Source organism: Pararge aegeria, chromosome 19 (genome assembly GCF_905163445.1).
Source record: "Pararge aegeria chromosome 19, ilParAegt1.1, whole genome shotgun sequence".
NCBI lineage: Eukaryota > Metazoa > Arthropoda > Insecta > Lepidoptera > Nymphalidae > Pararge > Pararge aegeria.
Genome location: NC_053198.1, coordinates 1,997,989 through 2,014,827, shown reverse-complemented (window position 1 = coordinate 2,014,827; position 16,839 = coordinate 1,997,989). Strand labels below are relative to the sequence as shown.

At 34.8% G+C, this 16,839-nt stretch overlaps 1 protein-coding gene across 1 annotated transcript in view; it reads left to right on the top strand.

Moving 5' to 3' along the window:
• LOC120631889 (neurexin-1-like) overlaps positions 1 to 16,839 on the top strand; it is a 107,460-nt gene that overhangs the window by 73,683 nt on the left and 16,938 nt on the right. Inside the window, exons 8-11 of the mRNA XM_039901552.1 lie at positions 10,065 to 10,257; positions 11,278 to 11,469; positions 14,636 to 14,779; positions 16,023 to 16,237. Coding sequence (XP_039757486.1) covers positions 10,065 to 10,257; positions 11,278 to 11,469; positions 14,636 to 14,779; positions 16,023 to 16,237 — 744 coding nt within the window. The remainder of the gene's footprint in view (positions 1 to 10,064; positions 10,258 to 11,277; positions 11,470 to 14,635; positions 14,780 to 16,022; positions 16,238 to 16,839) is intronic.

The window sequence follows — 16,839 nt, the reverse complement described above, 5'->3', positions numbered from 1 at the left end:
GTAACAAATAAATACAAATGAAAAATAAAGAATTCGATTCCATTGTTTTTGTTTTTTTTTTTGTAAGATTTAGAAACATGTCACAAATTCTCAAATCACCGTTACGTAGAAAGTGACTGTTAATATTAAATTTTTATCATATTTGCGATAGCCTGAATGCCATAATAAGTTAAACCTACGTTTGGTACATTTGAAAATAATGTCTATCGGAAAAATAATATCAGATCCAGAGCTCGGTAATTTATGGGATCTTATTTTTATATAACCTACAATATGAGTATGTAAATATACTGTTACAAATGAAATTAAAACTCACTGAAAAAATATTGCAAAATAGGCACTGAGTCCGTGCACACTCAATTAGGTTAACAACATAAATATTAATCGTACATGTTATTATGACATAACCATAATGATTGTTAGTAACATTTCGCGTAGCTAAATATTATTATAAATTAATTAAACAGCTAATAAAATTATATAATTGGGCGTGTACTTACGCGTTGAAAAGGTAACGCTGTCTTGTCACTTCTGAATTATTATAAACTTTAGTAGGATAGCGATGAGGCCACGAAAAGATGCAAATAAACATACCATACAAATATCACTTTATTAATTTACTTTATAAACTATGACAATATGAACTTATCGTTTTACAACCTCGCAATTCACTTCATAACTCTCTCAAAGAACGATCCAACCCGCCAAGAAAAAAACCCAATTTCCCGCCAAAACTCCTAGCGTCCAGGTAGAATCCAAGCAATTTGATTGGTTCCCGCCGTTATGCGTCTACCGGCGTTAACCAATCGGAGAATGACAACCGATCGTCTCGTTCAAAAATAAGATTAAATTAAAAAAATAACAAAGAAGTGGAAATTATAATGCTATTTAAATTTAAATCCTAACAAAAGGAATGTTTTATTTTTAAACACCTTACTTTTGCATTTTATAAATAAAACTTATTACTGTACTAGTGATGCCCGCGTGCGAGTGTAAGGACGAAGATAATATTATGTTATGTCATACGTGAGATAGTAGCAAGAAGAAAAGTATATATATTGTAACATAACTAGTAGATCAGACACAGTGGCGTGCACTTCATATATGCACAAAAGCACTGCCTACCCACGACTCATAAATGCGAAGGATCGAACATCAAACCAAACGGAAAAGTAAACGGATAAAATAAAAATGATTATTTCTGCGATGATCGTTATGTATCAATCACGTCTCGTAATACAGATGCTGGAACTTAGGCGACTCCTTAAAATTCCACACCCATAAGATCATAACCCTTGCTTAGAGATTGCGAAATTTAATGAAACAGGCGTAAAACATCTTATTTTGTTGATATTCCTACTTTCTTCTTCTACGTATTACGTTGATGCCATTCCTAACGTGAAAATTTCTTCTACATCTCATGTATGTATGTAGGGTAGGGTGATATTTTTTTTTTTAAATCCCATTTTATTCTGATGGGAGTTAAAAAAATGCGATGAGAACAATCTTAATATTAATATTAAGGGCTCATTTTTTCACAGAATTTTTTATACACCCAAAAGAAACTTTTGAGCCTGTTTAAAAAAAAAGTGTGTGTCAGCTCCGATGCACGACTGGAGTTTACTCCTTAAGTACGATTGTTGAAACATACACAGAGTTTATTTAACTGAATAAAGATTAATTCTATATGAAAGGGTAAATTAAAAATTCTGTGCAATTTATTCACACACGGCGGAAGTGTAACTTCTTAAAAGTAGCCTAAGAGAGATTGAGGTGGATGTAGAGTATCTGAACTATAAGGATAAATGTAATGTTTATTATTTAGTTTCCATGGTAACTAGAATAGGTAAAAAAATGTATTGTGTTTTCTATCTCACTTTGTCCTATACGTTTATGTATTTGTTTCTTTATCTAGATATTATTCGGTTTCCTTGGTAATTTAAATAGTAAAAATAAGTTTGCGCATCACGGTTGCCGGGCATGCAACGTCGCAAAGCAAAAACGTAACGAGGTCATTCATTAGTAGATTTTACTCCTCACATTTTTCTCATACCGGGCGCCTTATATATGAAAATCGATTCTTAAGGAGTAAACTCCAAAAAACTTTTTTTGGATCACCCTAATGTATACATTACGTATTCTGTATTATCTAGTATCAACGGCCGCAAGATCGAGAATCGTTGGATTGTAATACAGTTTTTATTATTATTATAAATAAATTAAGCAAACTAAGTTAGTTACTGATGACAATAGTGCTCAATTTGCTAAAACACGCGGCAAATCACATATTTGTCGGGCTTCCATGGAATTAAGCCAATTAAATTGTATATTTATTCTATACTAGCTGTTGCCCGCGACTTAGCCTGCGTTTGATTTTGTTTTTTGATGTGGCAATAAATTTCGTTGTAGTTCTAAAAAAAATTAAAGTATTCAGTATCGCTAAGCCTTAAATGAGGAGTTTGCTGCTGTCCGCTTAGGAGTTCTTTCCTCTATCTCCAACCACAGTTTGGGCAAAATTAAACACATATTATCACCTCTATAGTACAATAACAATTATTTAAATCGGTTAGAATTTGTCGGAGTTATGGTGTAAAATCGTCAAACACTCATCCGCTCTCCCAAAGGAACCGAGCTTAATGTCGGGATAAAAAGTATCCTATACTACTTCTAACTCTTTGAAGAATATGTGTACAAAGTTTCATATGGATCGGTCGAGTAGTTTTTGCGTGAAAGCGTAACAAACAAACTTACATTGACATTTATAATATTAGTAGGGATCATGGACTTCCGCAAAGAAATGCTTTAATCATTTTCATGTTAACCCACTACCGGCTCTGTAGTGATACAGAGCACGGATCTTCTTATAGAATAAGAAACATTTAGGCCGGAGCAAGACTATCTAACTTGCCTTCTTCCTTCCCAGGCCTTTGTAAAAATATTGGAGAACTCTCAGGCATACAAGTTTCATAACGTTTTCCTTCATCATTAAAACAAGTACTAATGTGTACGTGCTTAGAACGCACATTACTCTGAAATGTATTATTCCATACAGTAAAATTAATGTAATTTTTATTATATTCAGCCGACATATTTTGATTATTTTGATTTTGTTTATTTTTTAGTTATTATATAAAATAATTTTGCATTGTGTAAATTAAGATTTGCGCGTCGTTTGTTTGAAAAGTTAGAGGCGCGTGCTTTGGATCTTAAACTTGGTCTTCCTGAGTGAAAAGCCGAAGTTCTAACTACTAGGCTATCAGCGCTTTTAGGAACGCTTCTTTCGAATACCCATTATAATCGTATTACTGGTTGGTCCTTATAATCTGTTAATGTTGTTTGAAATAGGAACGTTTCTTTAATTTTTATCAATGAGTATACACACACTTAGTTTTGTCAGCTCGCTAAAAAACTTAAATAGATTAATATAAAAACACACGTTTTATGATTTAAAAGTGCACTATACAAATATGGTTCACTTGTAATTATGCCAAGTATGTGAGCTCACTCATGTCTCAGGTAAAAAAAGTTGAGGGTATATCTAACGATGTATATTATCTATACTCATTTGAATTAAATACAGATGAAGGCCGTACAAAGGCCCTAGAAATAATATCATATGTATTCGGTAAATTAGAACCGATATAATATTTGGTTTCTTTCATTAAACGAACGCTTTGTGTTAACAAGGTATACTTTACAATGGTTTTAGGGTTCCATATACACTTTCTGTTTTGTCAAGTCTGTCCATCTGTTTAGAAATCACTACCATTTTTCTTTTCCTTTGCTGAGGCGGAACCCTATTTGTCCACATGCTTACTGTTCGTATTTTTGTTTGCTATATTGTTTTTATACAATTGTAAGCAATTGTGTGGGCAAATATAAAATTTATTTCTTTCTTATTTTTTGCTAAAACCATTCAAGCTGAGACTCAGTTCTTCTTTAACTTAGCGCCGTCTAACATAAAACTAAAATCTGAAAGTTCTGATTTGTAGGGTACCTAATATATTACAATACCAAGATCCATGGAAGTCTTCTAGATATAGCTTTGTCAAACCGTCTGACAAACAAAAAAATATTAAAATTTGCGTTCCGATCGGATTCCTTCAAATAAAATTATAACAAGGAGGTTGTTATTTCAGGTTGAAATTTTAGTTGATTATCTCAATTACTCGTGATTTTTGTTCATCGTAAGTAATTCTAGTTTTATCAGTTAAACTACGGAACCGTACGATATGCGTGATATACGCACTTGGCCAGGCTTCTGTATTCCCTTTTCGACTTTGAATTAATAACAGAAACATAAAAGAAGTTCATTAAAAATGCTTATTACTTACCAGATTTTTAGGGAAAAATTTTGCAATCTCAATAAATTATACTCAGTGGATAAGCACAAACATTTACTTCATAATCAGTGCTCAATTATTTTCGACCGTCATTTAGCCTTTATTAAAATCTAAATCTTATCCGGCTTAGTAAAACTTCCTTATTTATATATAAATATATATATTTTTTATATGTGTAATTTTTGTTTGTGTATTCTTATGTAGTTATTTGAATGTAGGTTTATAATAATTTTACACCACGTATTTGTTCTCGCTCTTGTTGTCCTAATCCTAAGTCTGCCTGGCAGAGATCGCTTCTACCGATAAGCGATAAGGCCGCCTTTTGTATTCTACTCCAGTCTTTGTGTTTCTCTCTATTCGATCTTTATTTTCCTAACTGTGTAGTGGTGTACAAATAAAGAGTTTAAAAGAGTGAGTTTTAAATAAATAAATAACTTATCATGCTTTCATCTAAGACTCATCATGCACGTTTTTTTATAGGTGACCTTGAAGTTTAAACTTATTTTTATTGTTTGCTCTTGTAGCGGCAATAGTATTCTTATTGATAACAAACATATCTTTCTATATTAATAATCATATATAGTCTGTTAAGACTTTACTTTTCAAAAGAATCCCTCCTATATAAAACAGTAAATAATAGTTATTTGTATTTTGCGTTCGCTTAATTTTTTACAAATTTATCCAAAATACTCATATTATCTTGATACCTTGGTTATTAATTCAAATACTGAATAACACATATTATTAATCACTCCAATTCAATCGTAAATAGGATTACAAGAAATGTACTTTTTGAGTATTTATGTATATTATTTTTGAAAAAAATAATTATCAAGTCATCTTAGCACCCAAAACTCCAGCTACGCTTACTTTGGGGCTAGATGGCGATGAGTGTATTGTCGTAGTATATTTTTTTATTTATAATTTTTTTGGGCTATGAAGAAGGTTTTTTCACGAGTTTTACTTGAGGCATTTTCTGTTTACATTGTATATGCATTGTCATAAACATAAAAAAAAAAGTTTTTACTGCTGATAAAGTTAGTCTTTAATGCTGGAAATTGGTTATATTTTTTTTGGGATTACCAGAAATTTAGGGTGTTTTACGCTTAACCTTGATGGCCGGTTAAGTTTTATCGAATCCCCAGTCCAGAAAACAAGTAAGTTAATTGCAAAACTGGACTGGAATGCTGTGCACATTATTCGAGTAGCAAACTCAGGATTGGAATGCTACGAGTATAAGAAATGTTTTAGTTTCATCCACTGAGAGTTATGCATGGTAGGTCGAGGTAAGGAGATGTTGGAATAACAACATGGCAACACTAAATTAGGGGAATTTGTGTATGGTACCTTATAAAGTTTCACCCACTTGGATATGTTGAAGTTTATTGTGTGTGTTTGTGGTTGGTGTGCACGTAGATTCCTAAGCACAGTGGTATATATAACACCTTAAGGCTACTTTAAGACGGCGATATTTTCGCCGGATACAGTTTATTTAGTCTAGTTCAGTATTCGTATGTTATCAATAATTAACGTAACATCTGATACAATAAATTTTAATGTTAACTATGTATATTCTGCGACAACCATTCACATCTGTGAGGTGTATTTAAATTATTTTTATATGCAATTTTAAAAACTACCCACCGATTCACATACGGAAGCAGGAGAGGTCTCATTCACAGGTCTCAGAACACACATCAATAAAAACTACGCCAAGCAAGCTTGGTTGTCGCAAATGGTTTAGCTTTGTGTCTAGTTGATTTTCGCTAAAGAACGCCTGCTTCTATTAAATATCCTTCAAAGTTACAGTCAGTAAAGAAGTTGCCGAAACATAACGTTAAGTCTACGTCGACGACTTATAAATTTACGAAAACGTAATGTTTCTTAACCTACTGAAAATCTTACTCTAAAAGGTTACGTCGATGGTTTTGTATATCGAAACTATAATTTACTTCACTCGTTAGAAGCTTTAGTTCTATGGAAGATTTCAAAGTTTAGGACCAGAGAGGAAGGTAATTTAACAAATTTCTAGACCTCCGCGTCAATTCGTGTAGTATTTTATTGGCGCATTTTTGTGGATAACTTTTTACGGGAAATTTTATATGATGATCTCGAAAACATATCGCCGTCTGAACTTTGACTAAAGCACGTTATTTTATCCCAATAATGCTTCCAGTCGAAACTTTACCGAATTTATATGAAACGATTTAAGCTTTTAAAAAAGCTTTATTAATACCTACACAAATTCGCACCATTATCCTTCTTTATCAAAAATTACATTTAATTTCACAGTTTTTCTTCTTTAAAGTAGTTTAGATATGGTTAAACTTAATTATACCGTACTTTTGATCCTTAAATTTATTTTGCATTTAATTAATTCAATCGAATCTTGTTTTATGTTTTATTCACTCAATTTATTTTAGTTTTGGGCACAATTTTACGTGAGTATGACATTAGCTTAGATTATAATATTTTAATTATAAGTTTTAATGTTACCTTAAAAGATAATGCTGATCGCATACTGCCGCATGAACTGCTAAAGTGCAAAAGCCGCAAGGCCATGTCAGTCTTATTTAATGCGCCAAGGTTATCTGTAATACTCGACGCGTCTTTTTTAGGCTACTGGTGTAATAGTTCTTTTATTACTGAAATTGCGTTTGTGGTGCCCATTTTTTATTTTAGCAAGATGTTATTAGACTCCAGTAAATATGCCGCTTGGAAAGCAACGGTGAAGCCAATTAAGGAGCATAAAAATCCGATTCATTCTCGTTTTGAAAGAACGACAATGATGACGAACCCGACATAGTGGTGTACAAATAAAGAGTTTAAATAAATAATAAATAAATGCGCCTTATGCGTTTTCTGTGAAAGTGTGCGATCAACATTATAACGTTATGTATATTCCACAATGAAACTCCTTCTCGACACGTTCATAAGTATTCCTAAGTCCTTTTACAGGATTCATAGCAACGTCTCTTAGTTTTATTTACAGTTATTTTTAGACCGCAAACGATTTGCATGTCTGCTTTGGTATGTAGAACGAATGGTATTTGATAGTTTGTGGGTAGTTTGCATGCATTAAGCTCGGTTCAAGGGAATTTTTATTTCCTGATTTTATTCTGAAGAAGATATATTACAGTTTTAGGTTTTACAAATAAATGTGGGAACAGTGTTTTAGTGTTTTGTCACACTCTTACGTTAGAAAGTTTCTGTGAGTTGAAGTGAGACAAAACACTGCAAAACATAACAGTTGGATTAGTATTTGAGTTTTCTGTGACAGAGTACTTCTGTTCGGCCGCTAAGCAGCATTGCTGTGTTCCGGTTTGGAGGGCGTGGTTTCCGGTGTACTTACAGCCACATGAGGCTTAACACTTATGCCTCTCTGCCCTTGTGTTTGTATTAATAGGACATAGTATATGACGGCTAGACGTATAGACATATGACGGCTGATTGGCGCAGTGGGCAGCGACCCTGCTTTCTGAGTCCAAGGCCGTAGGTTCGATTCCCACAACTGGAAAATGTTTGTGTGATGAATATGAATGATTTCCGGTGTCTGGGTGTTTATATGTGCATTATAAGTGTTTATGTGTATTATATTCAAAAAATTATTCATCAGTCATCTTAGTACCCATAACACAAGCTACGCTTACTTTGGGGCTAGATGGCGATGTGCGTATTGTCTTAGTATATTTATTTATTTATTTTATTTATAGTTTTTAACCGTGTGTGTATACCCGAATTTTAAACCACCATGTCATGTCCCTCTCGCTAGATGCCCGGGGAACCCGTTGTACATTTCCCGAATGTAAACATTGATACCTAAACTCCTATGTGCAATATTACAATAATATGTTTAAAACCTTATACGTTAATTGTATTGGCTGGAATACTTATATACCTTCCTTTGTCCTTACGGATCCAAGAATGCTCAGACGTATCAATAAATTAATTAATAGCCTTAGTGAACTACAGTTTACTCTTCACATACAGGTATAATGTAATTATAATCAACGTTTTCAGTGCCTAGTTAGTGTGCTGCTAGCATGCATAGACAATGAACTAATGGCACTACGTAATGGACACGCATATCTGAATTATCGATGAATTCAATCGATATTGGCCGACTGATTGTGTAGTAAAGTTAGACAATCAGACCAAAAAGTAACTGTGGGTCAGGTACAATTTTTTAAACTCATGCGATCCATCTAGTGATGAAAAAAATAACGAAAATAGTATTGAAATTGTACAAATAAATATATTTCAAAAAATGATTCCTTGCTTAATTTTATATAGATTTACTTATATATATATACTTTTGATTTCCAAAATCATAGTATTATAGTGTACATAGAATAATCAATTAATGCGTTTAACTGAATTCTTTTCTTGATTCGTCGAAGTTAAAAGTTTATTTTTAAAAGATTTCCAATCGAAAAAACTCGTATTCAACTACGAGTATTTTCGATTGAAAAACTTAATTTGGTAAAATCGATAACACAAACTTCGTTTGTCTAGCTTTAATCAAATTTTATTGTATTATTGTCACTTCTAATTATATTAAAGATTGAATGGTATTTAATCTAATTCTGAATGTTAAAAATTATTTTTAAGTAAGGATTTGCATGCCTGTAAATGGGCTAAACATGGTTCTGTATAATTTTTTGTAACATCTATAATTTTACATGTTTTTAGCAAATAAATAAAAAAAAAAAAATGGTTTGGAAAGGTGGCCAAAAACTGTAGTGTACATGAATGTGAACCATTAAAGTGAACCAAAAAAAAACGTTTAAGTAGATATATTGACGGCCGATTGGAGCAGTTTGCAGCGACCGACGATAGACGATTCCCACTACTGGAAAATGTCTGTGTGATGAGCATGAATGTTTTTCAGTGTCTGGGTGTTTATATGTATATTCTAAGTATATATGTATGTTATTCATAAAAATATTCATCAGTCATCTTAGTACCCATAACAAAAGCTACGCTTACTTTGGGTCTAGATGGCGATGTGTGTATTGTCGTAGTATATTTATTTATATATTTATATTGAGGGAAGTACAACCGCCTACGTCTCAAGTTGATGGACACAGGACGGCACTTTGTAAGACGTGTGTTTTGCATGACCGAAGTTGATCCTTTTATAAGCGACGATTTCCCACTTCAGGTATGTCAGTCAGATTGACTAAAGCGTTGGCAAGAGGATCTAATGTTTTTAGATGATTTAGTATGTTAAATTTGCACGCCAAATATTAGAGTCTATTTCGAATACCGAAACATTTAAACAGTCAAAGTAAAATGGACTTAAAGACAGTCATTTGAAATACACAAATTCTACACTACGGATTTTTAATTAACAATCTTTCCACTAAGAGCGCTAGTTGTAAATGTGTAAATGAATTAGAGCTTTTCAGTAATGTACATAAGTGCCATTCTTCTTTGGCGTTACAGTGTTTCAGTCTTCTGAATACGATTCTACGATTTAATTATTTTTGTCAACGACACCACTGGTGAGAACCGTTTGGTGGTGTCGTTTGCATTGAATGCTTTCGAAGCACGTAAAATAAAAATTGCTGGTAAAACCTCACGAGTTAACCTAGCACAAATTTGGGCTAGCGAGTTTGGGTAACTTGAAAGAATGTCTTCTTTAGGTGGTACTGTCATTTGATAACTACGTTTTCGTTGGTAATAGGCACCTTGTAGTATTAATACATTTTCTTTAAGGCGGATCTCTTTGCCGTGGAGATCCTCAATGGCTACATCTACGTCCACGTGGACCTGGGTTCTGGAGGCGTGAGGGTGAGAGCTTCTCGCAGGAGGGTCGATGACTCCCACTGGCATGAGTTCCTGTTGAGACGGACTGGAAGAGATGGGAGGGTGACTGTTGATGGAGCGAACGCAGAGTTTAAGACTCCTGGTAAGTTGAACTTTATAAGCATTCCGATTTGACGAAGGACAAGCTCTCTGGGATTGGAATTATAATAGGCATGACGACAGTAACAAAGATTCGTTAGAATATTAGTTTCATGTATTATGAAATAGTTTTCTTATATTCGAAGTGAGATTGGTATTTATTTTCATTAATAAAACTGCATAATGACGTCACATCTCTGTAAACATAATATTGTACCGCTTGAACTTCGAAAATCTCTGCGAATATCAAGTATTTTGTGATTTAAAACCTTAAGTTTTTTCTTATCAATACCGAAACCGTTGTACCGAACCTTAGGTAATTTCATCAACAATAGCATACCCAAGGAGGTTTGACGTCAAGCGAGCAGACGTTTGTAAAAACAAAAACCAAAACATTTTAGTCGTTTAGTTTAAAGAAAATAATATGATGTGCTGACTCCTTAACTTTATGGATAATAAATAATAGTTTAAAAAAAAACTAAAAAAAAAAGCTTTTTATAGAAAACCGAGCTAAAAAATTGAAAATAAATATAAATTAATAATAGTATAAATAAAAAAATATATATTTCATTGTAAAAAAAGCGTGGGATAGTTATAAATATTTTATTGACAGATATGAGTAGAGTGATTATCAATTTGATAATATCTTAAAAAGCCCCCGACGCTTTTTTTAAATAAAATATTTAAAAAAAAAAAGCGTGGGGTAAAGCGTGTGAAAATAGAAAGAAGATTATTATAAACATTAACCCCAATTAATTCATTTTTACTCTCTTGTTAACCTTTTAGAACAACCTCTAAATAAACAAAGTACCTACGAGTGCTTAACAATTATTCATTGCAAAGTCAACATCTCCTGAGGATGACTCAGTGTCGGAGCGAAACGTGCGTGAAGTGTACACTGCCCAAGATCTGTATAAAGATTGAGGAAATTATAAATAACACCATACAGATTCTCCTGTTTTTCGCGGAGTATAGCAAATTGAGCTTTATTTACATATAGCATATATTTTAAATTTTCGTACAGGCGAATCCAACCAGCTTGAGCTAGATGGACCGCTCTTTGTTGGTGGCCTTGGTTCCGAGTACTCCGCCTCAAGAACACCAGCTGTGCTGTGGACGGCCGCATTGAGACAGGGATTCGTTGGCTGCATCCGCGACTTGGTGCTGAACGGAAAACCCCAAGATCTGACAGCATACGCTAGGCAACAGGATTCTGGTAAGAACAAGGGAAGGATTCCTAACCCAATTGTCGAACTTACAAAAAGTTTATTTTTTTGATATATAGATCTTTATTTGTTTAATACACACGTTTACATAGATGCCATTTAAATATCAATTGGGCTGGGGGCCATCACGTGGGCTGCTGGGTCCGTCTATTATTAATATGAAAAGAATAAAACAGTTTTATAAATTTTAAAATGCATATAAAAATATTCGGAACCGACAGGATTTGAACCTGTGACTCCCTGGCAATCGCGGCCTGAGCGCTTTCTCCAATTAAGCTACGGCTCTCCTAACGACAATGCTGAAAATAGTATATGCCTTTCACATCAGTCTTATAGCGACTGTAGCGTCATATAGTAGGAAACGTTGCAGTTTCGATCTACTTTTTCAAAGGTCCATATTACAATGAGACAAGTTTGAAACAAGAGATGACACATTGATTTTTTTTATAATTTTTATAATTTACGTTTTTGCAATACTAGTTATCATCATGTCAAACAATGGAAGTCTCTGATGGACATATAAGTCTTTTGGAGGGAATTCCAAAGTCTACCGTCTTGTACCTATTGCGTCCAGCGGTTACCTGCGACTCGTTTTGTGTAGTTTTTCCAATTAGTGGAGGGTCAACCAACGCTTCGTTTTGCGGTGCGAGACCGCCATTCAAGCACCTTGGGACCCCATACAAAAAGAGCTAAATTAACTTTGCTTTCAATATAATTATTGATAACGAATTTCCTTAAGTTAAAAAGTTCGTGATAATTCCAAAATATCTAGTTCTGTATCTTCTATCTTTAAACGAGCAATAATTCTTGTAGGTATATATATATAACTAGCTGTTGCCCGCGACTTCGTCTGCGTTTGATTTTGTTTTTAAAGTATTCAGTATCGTTAAGCCTTAAATGAGTATAGTAGTATATATATGTATAACATATGACTGTCAATTAATTAAAGACAAATAATTTGCAATAAAATAAAATTGCGACTATAATTAAAGATCTAAGCTATCCTATCTCTTAAGTTGGAGCAGACTGCTCACGGTGTGCCAATTTAATTTAAAATCGGTTAAGTAGTTTAGGAGTCCATCGCGGACAAACATCGTGACAGGAGATTTATATATATTAAGATTGTAATCTTGGAATCGGCTCGAACGATTTTCATGAAATTCAGTATACAGGGGGTTTCGGGGCGATTTTTTAGAAATGTCATTTTATTTGTGTTTTCCGGTAATAACCGATTTGGTGCAGACGAAGTTGCGCGGGTCAGCTAGTAGTGTTAAACTTGTAAAATGTTGAAGTAATTTATTTATTGGAACAGGTGAGAGAAAGCGAGACATTAATTATTTATCTTGTGTGCTCAGCTTTAATGACGTCATTAGTGAACCTGTATATCATAAAAGACGTACGTAACAAATGTACTCATTAGTCGAAGTGTATACTATTAGACGTGGAATAGTTGCCGCAAATAGTCCTTATGCAACCATGTTAATTCACTTTGAAATTTTTAAAAACAACATTTTTTAATGCTATGTATTATAGTAAAGTTATTAAGTTTATACATCTTCTCTAACCTATGCGATAAGCTCTTTTTGGTATAACCTTCGACAACCTTTTCTGTCCATCGTCCTTTCTTACACCTCTCTATAAATACCTCCGTATCCCCCCATTGCCATTCGATTAAAATTTATTCTCTTTTAATAATTTTTAATGACAATTTGATGGTGATAGCAAAAGGAATCACCCGGCTAAGTTTGTTGTGGGCTTCTTCTTAGACCAGGACGCGTCTGGAACCCTCGTAGCCTCAGTTTTATGTTTAGGAATATCGTTATCGCCATTATCTCACTACCGTGTAATTTTTATAATTGATTGCACTGCACGCATCAAAAGTGTCACCTATCTTAACAATTATTCATTGTAAAGTCAAGTTGGTCTGTTTGGTGTGGAGTATAAGGATTGAAGAAATTATAAATTACACCATACAGATTCTCCTGCTTTTCGCGGAGTATAGCAAATTAAGCTTAATTTTGATAATATATCATGGATTTCCGCAAAGTAATGCCTGCTTCTATCCAATATCCGAAATTTTTTATATACATTTTAAATTTATAAAATATTATAGGAAATTTTACTCATTTAACTACGTCTTGATATGATGATGCTAATATATCACGAACTTTACTCCTCAGATTGGTAGACACAGGGCGACCGTTTGTAGGACGTGTTGCTTTGTTGATAGTTTCTACTTACCATCAGCATAAAATGGGCAATGTACTTCCTTCGTCATTATTACTATTAAAAAAAAAGAAACACACATACAAAGTATTGTGGTATACGATATAGTGGCCAAACATACTATTACGAACCCCGGAAAAATAACACATCTATTTTTTACTGCCGTGTAGTAAAGCGACGCTAGACCAGTGGTTAGGACTTCGGCTTCACGTTGGGAGGGCCGAGTTCGAATCCCAGCACGCACCTCTAACTTAAGTGCGTTTTATGTAATTAAAATAACACTTGCTTCAGAAGACCAAAGTCTTCGAACAGTGCGTGTTGCCAGTGATGACTTACGAATCCGAAACTTGGTCGCTTACTATGGGCCTCATAAGAAGGCACAAAATCACTGAGCGGGCAATGTTGGCAGTATCTCTACGTGATCAAATCAGAAATGAGGAGATCCGTAGAAGAACCAGAGTTACCGACATAGCTCAGCGAGTTGCAAAGCTGGAAAACTGGCGGGGCACATAGCCCGGAGAACCGATGGACGTTAGGGTTCCAAGGTGTTGGAATGGCGACCCCGCACAGGTAAACGCAGTGTTGGACGGCCCCCGACGAGGTAGACAGACGACATCAAACGAGTCGCTGAGAGCCGCTGGAAACAAGTGGCCCAGGACCGTAGATTTTCCCTCTCTCTCTCTCTCTACAAAAGACCTATGTCCAGCAGTAAACTTCAATCGGTTGAAGTAATGCTGATTGCTTCAACGGTGAAGGAAAACATCGTAAGAAAACCTGCGTGCCTGAGAGTCTTCATAATGTTCTCAAAGGCGTGTGAAGTCCACCGTTCCGCACTCGGCTAGCGTGGTGGACTGCGGCGTAAAACCTAATTGAGGAAGGTGTTCCGTACCCTGTAGTTGACAGGAATAAGAAATAATTGTGATGTTTCAGCATCGGTGAGACCAGCGTGCCACGTGCTGATGAAGCAGTGCGTCAGTTCTCCCTGCCAGCATGGTGGAGTGTGCTCCGAGGGATGGAATCGAGGGCTGTGCGATTGCTCTGCTACCAACTATGGAGGCCCTACTTGTGGGCGAGGTAATAACTTGCAATTAATGTTCAGGTGCAATAAACTGGATAGGAAGGTTGATTAAATGCTATTTGAATTATTGCTCTAACAAATCTTAAATAAGAGATGATGATAAAAAAAAAATATACCCGGCTAAGTTTGTTGTGGGCTTCTTCTTAGGACGGCTCTTCAGGACGCGTTTGGAACCCTCGTAGCTTTAGTTTTAAGTTTACGAATATGGTTAACGCCATCATCTCATTTTTATTTTTATTTTTATTTTGATTATAGTTTGAAGTATCTTTTGTATTTTTTTTTTTAATTTATCTCTTTAGTTTTAGGTTCTGTATATTGAAGAACGTCTATATTTTATGATGCATGCAGAGTTAGCCTGTAAGTGGGGTATACAATTCAAAATTCAGAATATTACCGTTATGTTTATAATAATTTTAAGGCATTGTATATAACGTTGGCTTCCTAAATAAATAAATCATCTAACTACCGTGTAATTTTTATGTAATGTAGGCAACAAAAGTGCCATCTATGGCCTATACATACCACGATAATATTTTGGGATTTGTCGATATTTCGACCCAGCTGCATGTATCGTGGTCACGACGGGACTGCGTAGGTACGAGATGTCAAGTTGGATGTCACGGGCAAACCAAATCCAAAAATATTATCGTGGTATGTACCTGTTGAACTATATTTAAGAAATGTTGATTAACCACGAAAATCTTAGTTTAGAATCTTTAATTTATTCTAGTCAACACAAGCATTGGAAACAGTAGAATCCTTCTATTTTTATAATTTTTTATTAGTGTTTTTACCTAAACTTGGAGGAATTATCAATTTTATAAATTTAAAATGCATATAAAATTTTTCGGAACCGACAGGATTTGAACCTGCGACTCTCGGGCAATCAATTATAAAAATATAAAAAAAGCAATGTGTCATCTCTTGTTTCAAACGTGTCTCATTGTAATATGAACCTTTGAAAAAGTAGATCGAAACTGCAACGCTACAGTCGCTATAAGACTGATTTGAAAGGCATATACTAATTTTGGCATCGACGGTAGGAGAGCCGTAGCTTAATTGGTGAAAGCGCTCAGGCGAGTCGCAGGTTCAAATCCTGTCGGTTCCGAATTTTTTTTTGTACATTTTAAATTTATTAAATTTATAAAATTAGTAGAATCCTTCATTTCTGATAGAATATACATGATAAACACAGACAAATGTATGAAACCAGCAACATTATATAATTGATCCTTCCAGAATCACCGACAATATTCCTCAATGGCAGCCAGCACCTCACGGCAGCTCTGGGTCCTGAGCACGTGACTCAAACTGAAGAACTGCTTCTCCGGTTCCGGACGGGCAAAGCTGGGTTACTCCTCCGTACAGCATCAGAACATTCTGCTGACAGGATAGAACTTGCGGTTGCAGCTGGCAGAGTCAGAGCAAGTGTTCGATTAGGGGATAGAGAAAAGGTAATGGAAATACAGAAGTTAGTTTAACAACTTTCATCATATCTGGATAGAATCAGACGTTACTTTTCGGAATTCCATGATACATGAAAATTAAGCTTAATTTGCTATACTCCGTGAAAAGCAGAAGAATCTGTGTGTCGTAATTTATTATTACTTCAATCCTTATACTCCGCACCAAACAGATCTTCAGCAATGTACCCTCTACCCACGTTTCGCTCCGAAGCCGGAGCATCCTCAGTAGATGTTTGACTTAACAATCATAACAATCATCATTATTACCTGCTGTGAACAGGAATATAAGAAACTCCAAAAGTAGAATAACAAAGGCGACCTTATTGCTTAGTAATAACGATGTCTTCCAGGCAACCTTAATGATCATCATCACCATATCAACTCATTACCGGCCCACTACACTCACACGGTATCCTCTTAAAACGAGAAGCGCTTAGACCAAGTGCGTATTTGTAGAGAACATTATGGAGCATTCTCAGGCAAGAAGGTTTCCTCGCGATGTTTTCATTCACCGTTAAATCATCATCATCAAAGCTCTACAACACTGGGTGGGCCTTGGCGTGGTCAAGCATATTTCTCCATTTGAGGCG